Consider the following 12929-nt stretch of genomic DNA (forward strand, 5'->3'; position numbering starts at 1 on the left):
TAAGAACCCCCAGATACATTGATGGTGAAATGTATTTTATAAACAATTTAAAAAACATCCCAAATGCATTATATATGTATCGGAAAGATTTAATTTAACATGGTTTTTCTCGTACGATATTCAAGTGACCAAAACATTCAAAATTTCAATACTGGGCATGGCGGTTGCATGAGAGAACAATGATTGCTGTGTATTTCTTTTAAAACATTAATTCATCGAAACCTTAAATTATATACAGTAGTTTCATGGCTCTTACGTTGTTCCATTAAACACGATTAAACACATCAATAAAATTAATTTTTCACATGAAATTAAAACAACTGAAAATTTAAATATCAATAAATTAGCACGCAGTAAAATTAACTATCAATAAATATATTTAATTAGTGCCTACAATTGGTGTTTTACACACACACACACACAAAAAAGAGTTTCAAAACTCTCCAGCACTATTCCTACATGATTGAACATGCGTTTGGATTCTCATCACTAAAAGCCATCAACAAATCATTATTTTTACAACAATCAAAGAATATTGGAGGGTATTGTTGTGGAAATGACTCTGAGGCTACGTTAATTTCTTCTGTACGAGACGTATGATCTTTTGATCCTTCTTCTTCCTTTTTGCTGGCTACAATCTCTACTTTCTTCCTTGTCTTCTTTTTTAGTTTCTTCAATAGTTTCTGTGGATCGATTCTGCCTGTTACCACCACCTTGTGTTTGTTCATATCTGTTCTGAAGGTCTCCACCCCTGAAAAACAACGACAAATAGCATCAAATATTTGTTTCACATAGCATGGGCACGTATTTGCCATTTTGAGAGAGATCAAATATTTTTTTTTATTTTTTACCTTTGAACATTGATATGATTTTGGCCACGGTTCTTTCACATGCATTGCAGTGCATGGAGACTTTGTATTCTGCAACAACCGCCTGTTAAATTATAAACCCTAATTAATTAATTAAAAATAAATTAGAGGAAGAAGAGAGAAGAACGAAGAACGTTGAATGAAGGAAGAAGTTACTTTGAGATCCTCCTCCTTCTTCTTCTTATTTGCCATTTTGCACTGAAACTGTAGAAAGAAGGGAGGGAGGAAATAATATATATGGTTTTGTGGTTTTGTCGGAAATGGTTAAGGTTGTTATTATAAGTGAGAGGTAATGACTGTCAGGACGTAAATGAAGCGGTGCCAAGACAAAGATTCCTTTAGACAAGATTGAGGGCTTCAAACCACTGTTATAAAACCTGTACGGGTGTGTTGTGCAATGGTTATTTATTTATCATCAGGGATGATATATCTGTCTGCATTTTAATATTTATAATATTCTTACATATGTTTTTGTTTCTTAATAATTCTTCACTATTATCATAAATGCTTGTATATTTATATTTCTTTCTTTATTATTTCTTGTCACTTTTTAGATAAAATTAAAATAATATCCCTTAAATCACAAAAAGAATTAATTTTTCAAAAAGGTAAACAAAACCTGAGAAGACTAAGAAATGAAAAAAAAAAAAAAAAAAAAACTTGGAACAATCTAAAAACTTGAACTAACTCATTAAATAATATAAAAAATGCTGAAAATTAAAAAAAAACCGAAACACTAGAATATTGCACAAATTATTCCATTATTTAAGACATATTCGCACTAGGAGACTTTATGAATATGATATTTTTCACTTTTAAGATTTTTAAAAGTTAGTTTTATTTTTATTGAAGCTTTTTTTTCTTAAATTAGGTTTTTTTTTATGCTTTTATGTTTATTCGTTTTTTCTCTTGGCTTTTCAGGGGTTTTTTTTTTTTACATGAAAATAACTTGATTCTAAGAAAATTTGCTTTGTATAATTAATGACTTATGAGTACGTAAGAGCCTCCGAGCACCGTTAACGCTTTCAAAATGTTGTTTTTGAGTTGTAAAGCATGCTCATAATGGTAAATTTGTTTTAAAAAAGGTTATGTTGTTTTAATTTTTGTTTCTATGTGTGTTTTATTATTTGTGTAATTTTTTTTTGGATAAAATCATTTAGGTTTCAATTATGTCATTTTGGTATTTTCTATACTTGAAGGGTTGTTCCAAGTATTAAAAACTTTTGAAAATAACATAAAATTTTTCAACTTTTCATTTAGAGAGCTTTCTTTTTTGTTCTTTCATTTTCAGAATTAGTTGAAGATCAAATTCGACTTATTACTCTTAATCATATTTACTACAATGTAATATTTATGGACATAATTCACTTCAAAGTAATGACAATGATGTTAATTTATTATTGAATGACAAATAAATATTTTTATTATTATTGTGATGTGAACTAATGTTATTGTGTTATGCGTGCAACTATGAATTTAAATATTTGCAGTATGGATAGATAGGGGATATAAATCAAATCTGGCATCAGATACTGTTTTTACTCCGATGGAAATATCGACAGAATGTGTTCGTTAGTATATTCCAGTGGTGATGGAAACTATTCTCTTTTTTCTAGCATTGTTCACGATATTCATTACACACAGGTATATCATCAAAATGTTTTCGTCAGTATATTCTAGAGACTATAGGAATTGTTTCCTTTCTCCCTAGCACTGTTCACTTCTCAAAATATTGATAATTAATGTTTGGTTCTTTTACTAATGGAATCACCAATGTAATGCTATTTTTTGCAGTTGATTGTTTACTCTTTTATCGACAGAATGAAAAGATATCGGTAATATGTCAGTAATATTTGGAGGGTTTCTGAAATTGTTCGTGCAAAATGAAAATTTCAACTTGACTTCATATATAGTCAGAATCACCAACTAAAATTTTAAAGATATTAATATTTAATATTTTGTTAGTCATTCCGTCGTTAAAACCTAATATAAAAGACCATGGACATAGCAAACAAAGCTTTATCTTCTTCATTCTTCTCCTTTATTACTCTCTCTTCTTCTCTTTTATATTACCTTCTCTACTCTCTTTCAACTGTTCATGTTATTTTTCTCTGCTCATCAAGCATCATCTTCTCTTCTTATCACAAGGTATGTTGTTTTTCTTCATTTTTCTTCTTATTTTTAGTTTTTTTTTTAACAATCTCTTTTCATTTATTTTGTTTTTTTTAAATCTCAGCCGAAACTAAAAATGCCATGAAGGTAAGAATTTTTCATTCCTTTTTCTTCTTTATTTGTGTGCTTTGTTTTAGCATTATTGTTTTAGGTAATTATTTTTGTTCAATTTTGTGTTCTTAATAATTTTATGAATTAATAGTTGTGTTAAATTTTAGTTGTTATTGAAATCATTTTTGCATTATTTTGTGGATTTTTAATTATTATTTTGTATTTATTTCATTGAAAATAAATTTTTATAAATTGAGGATCACAAATATTACCACTTAGAAATAATTGTGTTGAATTTTAGTTGTTATTGAAATAATTTTTTCATTTTTTTTGTTGAATTTTAGTTTTGTTTTTCAATTTTGTTGTTCAATTTCAATTAAATATGTAGGATTATTTTAATTATTATTTTGAATTTTTGTAAATTTAGATTAATTTTTTTTTAATTTAGGATTATATATATTACCACATAGAAAATGAGAATTTTGTGTGAAATTGAATTATTCTAATTTCTTGAAAGAAATTGGATAAAATCAACTGATTTGTGGCATATATGTTGTGTATTTACAAGTTTAAAAACTTTAGGTAGCCTTCCGTATATGGGAGGTGCTACTGAATATTTTTTAAAAATCAAAATTGTTTGATTTTTTTCCGTTAATTTGTGTAGATGCCTAGAAAAAAGTCTATTGCACATCGTGAGGACAAGATCATTGCTAGTTCTTCTAGCAACATTGTTGACGATCACAAGTCATTAGATGTCAACTAAGAACAAACACCTCAGGCACAAACATCAACTCATGACGTGGGGTCGTTGAGTGTGGTGTCGTATTGGGGGGGTCCCTTTATAGTAGGATCCGTCCTCGTTAAGTACGAGGCCCAGTGGAAGGATGATCTTTTAATGTAAGTTTTTTTTTTATTTCACAACATGTTTAATTATTTTTTAAAAAATAATTTTATTTAATGAATATAATTTCAAGTTTACAAACATTAAGGCTGCAAGAACAATAACATTAGCCTTTAAATCGTCAATGAAAATTTCATTGTTTCAATAGAGTTAGGTTTTCAAACATCCTCAATGGAAATGGAAACCAGAAGTTGATGCATGGTTTTCAAGGTTTAAGGTTAGTATTAACTTCAATGTTTTTTTTATTATGTTAATTCAGTTTGTTTATTAAAATTATTGAAATTTTCTTTTTATAAATTTTTACTGCAAGAGAAAATTTGAATGTGAGATAGCTGATAATAATGTTGCGAGGAAAGTTTGGGAGAATCACGCTGCAATTAGGTAAGATCAAAATCAGGATAAGTTTTTTTCAAGTATAATTTTTTTTCATTTACTAATAGATAATTTAGTGGTAACATATAGGTTGCATGATTTTTGAAACAAGGCTTAAAAAAAAGCAAAACAATATGTGAGAAAAAGCGAGCTTCCAGCCTGGAATAACATGATAGTTTGAAAGGATTTCAGATCGCCATATATCTCGGATGGTAAAAAAATGACGGTCTAAAAGAAAAAAATATTAACGGTTCCATTACCATGCATACCAGCGACTTTGTTTCATTCATTTCATATGCAAAGTAGATGGTATGATTTTTTTTATTATATCTATTTTTTATTAGTTATTTTTTTATAAATATGTTTAACTGATAATATTTTTATCTTGTAGGCAAGGCCGATGGAGATTTTTGTTGAAACACATGTGTTAAGTGATGATTGCCAAAAAAAAGTGCAGTAGTTCATGAATAGATGAGCTCAACACTTTGTGGTATGTTGGTTTTCAACAATTTTTTTTCTTAAGTTATTATTTTCTTGAATTTGATGAATTTTTTTCTAGGATATATATAACAACCAGTTGAAAGAGAGATACAAGGACAATCCTTCGATCCATCTGGACCTCGATCCAAATTTGTGGTTAGAGATAAGATTGTCCGGTGGGCCTGATAAAAATCAAGTGTATGGACTTTCTAACACAACGACTCAAAACTTGCGGATGGCTCGTAGTGTTTCGATCGTTGAATGCTTGCAATCAGTTCTGAGCACTCAAACTTTAGAGTTCACGGCGATGTTATACCATTGAGTACATGATCAGACGACCCATCTTAATAAAAAATATAAATATCTCACTACGGATTATGAAGAATTTTGAAAAATGGTAATGAAGATGAGATCACATATGGGTCATCCATGTGCTCCTTATTGGCCCCACGGTCTCGGTGACAACCAGCCTCCTCCTCCTCCATCATCGCTTTTATTTTAGATTTATTGTATTTGAATCTAAAAATGTTTAAATTTGTAATAAATATTTAATTTTTATATTATTTTGAATTTCTTTTTATATATTTGATTTTTATTTAATTTTATTTTAATTTTAATTATTTTTCTACTTTTGTTCAATTTATTTGTTTTTAAAAATATTTTAATTTATCACTGACGGGGTTACCGATGAAACATTTCCATCGGTATATTTCAGAGAGTTGGAAAAGAATTACTGCAAATACCATTGCTACTGTTAACTCTCCGATAAAATTGCAGATGGTATTCCATTGGTGATAAGTTATATTTATTGATATATATACCGACGGAAAAATAAAATCACCAATGAAATTACATACGGTTTTCCTGTTAGTAAGATGTTACATTTACCGATGGATTTACCAATAAAATAAAACGGGTAAATTTTTTTGGCATACTTTGTCCGTTTATCAATCCATCGGTAAATTTATTATCAACGGACTCACCGACAGACTATAAATTAATGACGAGGGTTTTTTCTAAAGAATGTTTCCATCCATGATCCCGTCGGTAAAATACATATCGACGGACTGTGAGAGTAAATACCGACGGAAAGTTCCGTTGATAAAACTATTAAATTTGGTAATGTCTAAAGTTACATGTTACAAATATCCAGCAAACTATCGTAGTATAAACACTTTAATAGTAAAATTAAAAATGACAAGAGATTCCAAATTAATACAAGCATAAAAAAATTATAATTTGAGTGAAAAATTAACTGAATGAGTCAAAAGGAAGTTAATTTAAATGTGTGAAATTGGTTAAGAGAAAGTTAATTGATAGGCGAGTCATGAAAAAGAGAGGAGATAATAAACACGTCAATTGAGCATTAGTGGAATTGACTTCTTCTTTTTTCTCTTTTTTTTTCGAAAAGAGAAAAAGTAGGTTAAATACACAAAAAATGAATTTCTAGCCCATTTTGATGATTCCTTGAATCGGATCATAACAAATTTTTTATGTAATCATAACTATGATTATCATTGGGTCAAGTCAATCACATGGATGATCTTTTATATTTATTGAATAAATAGGTTTTTTTATAGTGCTTAAAATAATTATATTATCAACAAAATAGATTAATAGGGTGGGTGAACCCTTCACTCACGCATCACATCTAGCCTTAAAAATTACGGTTAGATTTATTTAGAAAATATGGTTAAAATCATATTTTTTAAAAATTAATTATTTTTATTTAAAATTAATTTTTTATGTTTTCAAATTATTTTAATAAGTTAATATAAAAAATAATTTTTAAAATATATATATATATAAAATTATTTTAATATACTTTCATGTAAAATATAATTTAAACTATAATTATTACCATACTTTTAAATAATATCAAAATAAAATCTCGACAAGAAAAGACATATCCACCATCTGGGAGCCACACCACTTTTTTTTTCTCGGTGCTGGTCACCTCAACTTAGTAATCATTCAACATGACTTGCTATTTCCAAGATGCTAATGTTTTTATTAATAAATAATAGAGTCTAACTCAAAAACGATTCCTCGAGCGACAAAATCATAGTCTTATTAATAAATTTCTTGCTCAACTCATGATCATATTAATGAACTTTTACTTGTCAAGATCACTCTGACTCGAGAGATTAATTCTTTCTCGGAGTGGTTGATCGAGCAATCAATCATTTTGTTTTGGGAGAATTTTCCGAGACAACTAATTTTATGTTTATTGTATTTTCCTATAAAATCCTAACAATACATTTTTAAATTTATTACTTTATCTTAGAAAAAAAATATAAAAAGAGTTCTATCATATAATTTTATCATTGTTAATTTCTATAATTCAGAGCACCTCCTTATGCAAATAATAATTAATTAATTTTTTTTAAAAAAACAATATTTTTCAAACATGAAGAATTATATTTTCTACCTTTATAATCGTAAAATGAACTTACAAAGATAGTAAAATTAATATGAACTTTCTTGGATGTAAATTATAAAAGAGAACTTATTAATCTTAAAATATTATCACAAACTTGATGGTAATTTATGTTTCAAAAATAAACGTATATACAAATGTTCTAATGAAATGTTCAAATCTATAAGATGAAATACTAGCTAGCAAGTCTTGATGATACATGAACATCAAGTAAGAGAAATATCTTCACAAAATAAATGGAGTCCCCTCTCCATGATTCATAAATGTAGCTGCAACTCTTGGATTACATGAAGATACTTGTCTTCAATTTCTTCACGTTTCATAGAGACACTAAGCTTTAGAAGCATTTATTTGACTTGCTTTTGTTCGCAATTGCTGTTCTGCAACTAGAACATCTATCGAATATTCGCCTTTAATCACTTGAAATGAAAATAAAAGCAATCTATCTTGCCTCTAACATTGAAATCGAGCATTCGTTTGCCGAAGGTGGTTTGTTCTGGCTCGATGAATAGCTTGCTTCATCAAGATCCCTTTCAGTGAAAAATCCTGGTTGTTTAGGCTGAGGCAATTCATCTTCATTACCCAACATCAAAACCACATGTGATATGTTTGGTCGATCTTCTGTATTTTCTTGCACACACAACAGCCCCACATGAATTGAACGTAGGACTTCAGACAAATAGGGTGTTTCAACTCCTGATCCCGCAGCCAGTTCCAGAGGCCTGCCTTGCTTGAACAGTATCCAAGCCTGATAAACAAAACCATGCTGTTAAGAACACATTATCTATTCATGCAAATTCAGTTTTTCAATTGTTTTTCAAAATTTCTTCAGTTTTTCTTCAAGTATTTGAAGTGTTCATGTCTCATAAGCATGTGCAGGCATCTGGTACTTAACAAAAGCACTCTAGAATTTATTGAAATGAAACAGTCAAAGTGACATAACTTTGACACTTACGTGCCCGATAAGGTTGAAGTGGTGATCTGGGTGACTGAATCCTCTGTTCCTATAGCCACTCACTATCTCTAGCACCAATACTCCAAAGCTGAAGACGTCTGATTTTAGCGAGTAGAGTCCATAATTTGCGTACTCTGGAGATATGTAACCACTGCATGTATTCATAGAATTTTAAGTTCCATTTGCAGACTATGAAGATAAAATGCGTATGATGGAGATGAAGACACTTACTACGTTCCAGCCACCTTATTAGTATTGGCTTCAGTTTCATATTCTCCAAAACTTCTAGCCAGGCCAAAGTCTGAGATTTTTGGATTCATTTCGTAATCCAACAAAATATTGCTGGTTTTCAGATCTCTGTGGATTATTCTTAGTCTCGAATCTTGGTGAAGATAAAGGAGTCCTCGAGCAATCCCGTTGATGATGTTGTAGCGTTTAGGCCAATCTAGTAGCAAGCTATGAGTCTCATCTGCCCAAGTCAATCCATTATGGCTCTTGTCAGTTGATAAGTGATAAGTGACTATCAATGGGTTTTGAGTTACAATTACAAACACATACATGGCAGAATTTGTGAGAATGAAATTGGGGAAAACTACTCTTCTCCTACAAAGCCACTTTATGGAAGTTCAATAGATGGTAGAACAATTGATAGAAGCTTAATAGTGCTAAATTTGAAAAATTGGACTAACTTTTTGAAAAGGTTTTGTGAGATTCATACCAAAAATATAGAAGTCCAAGCTTTTGTTAGGCAAGAACTCGTAGACCAGCATCGTTTCATCACTTTGAATACAGCATCCAAGAAGCCTCACTAGATTCCGGTGCTGAAGTTTCACAATATGTTGGACTTCATTTTTGAACTCCTCAAGTCCTTGTCTTGAATTCTTAGAGAGCCTCTTGACAGCTATTTCTTGTCCATCTGTTAATGTTCCCTGCAAATAATGACTCAGCATCATAAGAAAATCCCACGTTGTCTTCTGAAAGTTGAGAATTTCAAGCAGCTTGTTTTTTTCCAGGAAATCTTTCGAATCAGCCATCCTTTTATGCTAGAAAAAGGCCGGTTCTGTAGTGGTATAATTTCAATCCCACAGAACTCCACTGGTGCCTGGAGTCGCACCATGAAAATTCAGAAGCCATATTGCATGACTGTTTATGGATAATTATTACCTTATAAACAGGTCCGAAACCCCCTTCTCCTAGTTTATTGGAATCGGAAAAGTTATTTGTTGCAGAAGCCAACTCATCCATGTTAAAGAAGGGTAGTTCGAGTTCTTCCTTCATGTCATTGTTGTTTGATCTTCTTTGCATTTTTCCTGTCAGCATAACTTCTATGGATTGGGGGGAAAGAAAGAGAAAGACAAGGGATCTCTATTAGCTGGTAAACTCAAGATTTTCATAGCAGCAAACACAACGGAATGGGGCGATAGGAATAGTTAGATTTTGATGGTGTGAATACTTACTGGTTTTCTTCGGCTTCTTTTTCCAAACATACAAGACCAAGCATAGGCCAATAAACAGAATTCCTGTGGACAACACAGTGGTTACTACGATCCTTTTCTTCACTTTGGATTTGGTATTAACCCTTGCAGAGTCACCGTTATCTATAACATGGTAGAGAAAAAACTGGTGTTAAAAAGAGGAAATGCCATATGCCCATTGTATTTGTTTGGTTAGTTATTATGGGTAGGAGAAAAACAATCTATCATGTCACCAACACCAAGGGACATGCCAAATCATGACTAATCTAGTTGTTTGTGTGTGTTTTCCCTGAAAATTTCGAGTACTTTCATGCCAAATAACATGTGATGCTATCAACACAAGCATATATACAAGGTACTCTCAAGGATCATGTTATATGAATATATATAAAGATAACTTTCTTCTCATGAATTTGATTTCTAGTTATCTGAAAGAATATATATTTGAAAAAAAAACCATTTAGATATTAAGCAAAAAAAAGTATTAACTCTATGATGCTTAAGGGCCTTAATCAGGTTTCTTTTAGCCATATTTTAAGAGAAGGAAACTCAGTTGCTGATGATAGCGTCGCAAGGAAAGTTTTAGATACGCTCAGACTATATAGCTTGGTTTTAATATTCTTAAACTGTATCCTTTTGCCAGTTGCTTTATCTTACTGGTTTTCTTTCTGAAAATATTTCAAATTTTAATTAAAAAAAAAAAAAAACAAGAGTGACTTTTCTAGTTGAGGATAAATACATACCTAGTTCAGATGCAGCCATCCGTATAAAAATGTCTTGCTCATTGTGAAAGAAAGTTCTCATATCAATCAAATCATTGAACCAAAGCAAGCAACCACTTCCTCCATCCCTGATGTCCAAGTTTGTAAACGCAGTACAGCTGCAGTTCTTCAAGCATGTGTTCATGCACTCCTCCAGGTCCATACTCCTGTTGAACCATGATTTTCTTGTCTCCGGCATCTTCAAACCTCTGAGCTTCCGAAACCCATCTCTGGAACAATTTAGTGCTGTCTTTCTAACGCAACCGCTTGGCCAATCTGTCTTGTCCCAGTCTCTTGGAACTTTTGGTACAAATCCGTTCAAGCAATTACACACTGGAGAGTTGTTAATGCTACAGATACCATTTGCGCCACAGAGTGCATAAGTTTCACAATTTTCTGTATTTGCTGTTTCATAAAGAAACCAACTTTGAGTTCGCTCGATCCAGAGGAGGTGCTGGATATCACCACTCTGACTTAAGACGACCCTCCAATGCCTTGAGCTATTATGAAAATGCTCTGTGTAATATATCTCCTTATCATTATAAACAAATTCAAATATGTACACGGGATTTGGTCTTACTTGAGGCATGCCACTGAACTGCAAGCCATTCCATGGCCCAGCTCGATGCTTCGGCTTCGAATCTTCCAACAGTAGTAACTCCGGATATCCTTCAGGAACAAGGATGCCTGTAATATTACCTCTGGAAGGATCATCAGGTGACTTCCATGATGTCACGTACCATTCCATGCCAGTTTTGATATTCCGTCCTACCTTCATGCCCGGTATTAGTGTGTTGCCTGGATAATCAAAACTCTGCTACAAGGAATTTTCCATGTTATTATCACCCTCCTCTTTCACAACAAGGTTTCCTGTATCCAAAAGCTGCGCAACTGGATTCCTAGCAGGTGTTGATGTGTTGGAAGACCAAATGATGCTTCCACTACGATTGAGAAGAACAAGAACTCCTTGGTTGGTAAGCCTTACAAGTCCTGATGAATCGTTAAGTGGAGTTTCTCTGTTGGCAACCCAAACTGCTGTCTGGACAGATATTTTGCCATACCATATCCCCAAGTATCGGCTTTTGGATTTCCCGGGGCTGAAAAATCCTAATTCATAGGTCCCGCCAGATGAAACTATAGTGTCTCCATCTCCAATGAACTGGGCTGTGTTTATGGTGTCAGTAGGTGTGGTTGTTCTTACAATCAGAAATGAAATGAAGCAGAAAACAAGCATGGGGATGTAATCCATTGCTGCTCTCACTTTGTTATATTACAAAATGGCTGGCCTTGCTAGATGTGAAGTTATTCGTCTCAAGCATGGAGAGCTAGCAATGCTACGCTACATAGCCAGGTAAACGCAAGTCTTCGGAAATTATTGGCTCTGAAGTGACCCTTGTGTTCCAAAAATGGTTGACACTACTTTAAGACTTAAAACATCAAGCTTAAGGAATTTTTATTTTTCAATTGTCAAGTTGACAATTTTTCTACTATAATAATTTGCTGTCTTTTTTATATGTACATATAAATTTAGAATCATAAAAAGGCTGAAAAAAAAAGAATGAATTTCATAGTAACTAACCACCCTATCAATAAAAAAAATATGTCTAGTTGTGATTTCATTGGACTGCATGAACAAAATTACAATTTATAATTTTTTTATATCTGTCTTAATTGAATTAAGAATATCCTACTTCTATTAGGTCCAATCCTAGTTTTAAATAATTTTTTTAAAAATATTTTTATGGTTATACTCCAAATTGAAATTAAACTAGAATAGAAAAAAAATCAAATTAGAAAAAAGTATTCATGTAAATTGTAGTATGAAAAAAACTACAAAATATAAAAGAATAAGTTATTTATTAGGATAAATTATTTATGTGATTGAGAACATTTTAGATTTCATTAGGATAAATTATTTATTTATAATTTAATAAAAGAATTTGGTTATTTGAAACTTGAACCATAAATTAAGATGGATCTATTTTTCAAACATGGGTTTATTTTTATTTAGTTCATTGTGTTTTATTTTATGTGGTACATATTTAATGTATTAGTCAAACTTTCATTTTTTAAATTTTTATGAAATATTTTTGTGTTATAAAAATTCTCTGTTGATAGTTATAAAGAGATAATGGTAGTAATAGGTGATAACAATATTTATGTTTTAATTTTTTTTAATAATTAATTATTTTTGAAAATCTTAATATCTTGCAATTTTTTATTTTTTGAAACCATCTTTTTATTTTATAAGCATTCCAGATTATATTCTTGAAAAACATTGTGGTTTTGTTTTATTTGTTAGATAGTGGACCACCACCTTTACTATACTATACTTTAAAATACATAGAAAAACATTGTATATTTATTATGGACATAAATTCATTATATTATGGATCACACTGTGGACAACTCTATAGCACTTAGAGGGCGTTATCTTTTCTGTTTTTAGTCAA

General features: G+C 31.1%; 2 protein-coding genes across 2 annotated transcripts in view; both read right to left on the reverse strand.

The window, feature by feature from the left end:
* Positions 1–455: 455 nt before the first annotated feature.
* LOC7497956 (heavy metal-associated isoprenylated plant protein 19) lies at positions 456–1061 on the reverse strand. Its single transcript, XM_002315490.1, has 3 exons — positions 1026–1061; positions 852–933; positions 456–751 (listed from the first exon to the last, which is right to left on the reverse strand). The coding sequence occupies exons 1-3, from the start codon at positions 1059–1061 to the stop codon at positions 456–458; spliced, it is 414 nt and encodes a 137-aa protein (XP_002315526.1).
* A 6275-nt stretch (positions 1062–7336) lies between these two features.
* The window catches only part of LOC7497957 (G-type lectin S-receptor-like serine/threonine-protein kinase At4g27290), a 91958-nt gene continuing 86365 nt past the window's right edge, over positions 7337–12929 (reverse strand). Inside the window, exons 3-8 of the mRNA XM_052456585.1 lie at positions 9698–9838; positions 9405–9565; positions 8959–9169; positions 8472–8709; positions 8241–8391; positions 7337–8033 (exon numbers count right to left, since the gene is read on the reverse strand). Coding sequence (XP_052312545.1) covers positions 7728–8033; positions 8241–8391; positions 8472–8709; positions 8959–9169; positions 9405–9565; positions 9698–9838 — 1208 coding nt within the window. The 3' untranslated portion in view covers positions 7337–7727. The remainder of the gene's footprint in view (positions 8034–8240; positions 8392–8471; positions 8710–8958; positions 9170–9404; positions 9566–9697; positions 9839–12929) is intronic.

Source organism: Populus trichocarpa, chromosome 10 (genome assembly GCF_000002775.5).
Source record: "Populus trichocarpa isolate Nisqually-1 chromosome 10, P.trichocarpa_v4.1, whole genome shotgun sequence".
NCBI classification, from domain to species: domain Eukaryota; kingdom Viridiplantae; phylum Streptophyta; class Magnoliopsida; order Malpighiales; family Salicaceae; genus Populus; species Populus trichocarpa.

What these genes read in the sequence shown, in the direction of transcription:
- LOC7497956 (XM_002315490.1), bottom strand. Translation starts at nt 1,061, where the DNA reads ATGGCAAATAAGAAGAAGAAGGAGGAGGATCTCAAA. An exon ending in AGAAGGAGGAGGATCTCAAA is followed by an intron (nt 934 to 1,025) that starts GTAACTTCTTCC and finishes ATAATTTAACAG; the next exon opens with GCGGTTGTTGCAGAATACAA. An exon ending in AATCATATCAATGTTCAAAG is followed by an intron (nt 752 to 851) that starts GTAAAAAATAAA and finishes GTTGTTTTTCAG; the next exon opens with GGGTGGAGACCTTCAGAACA.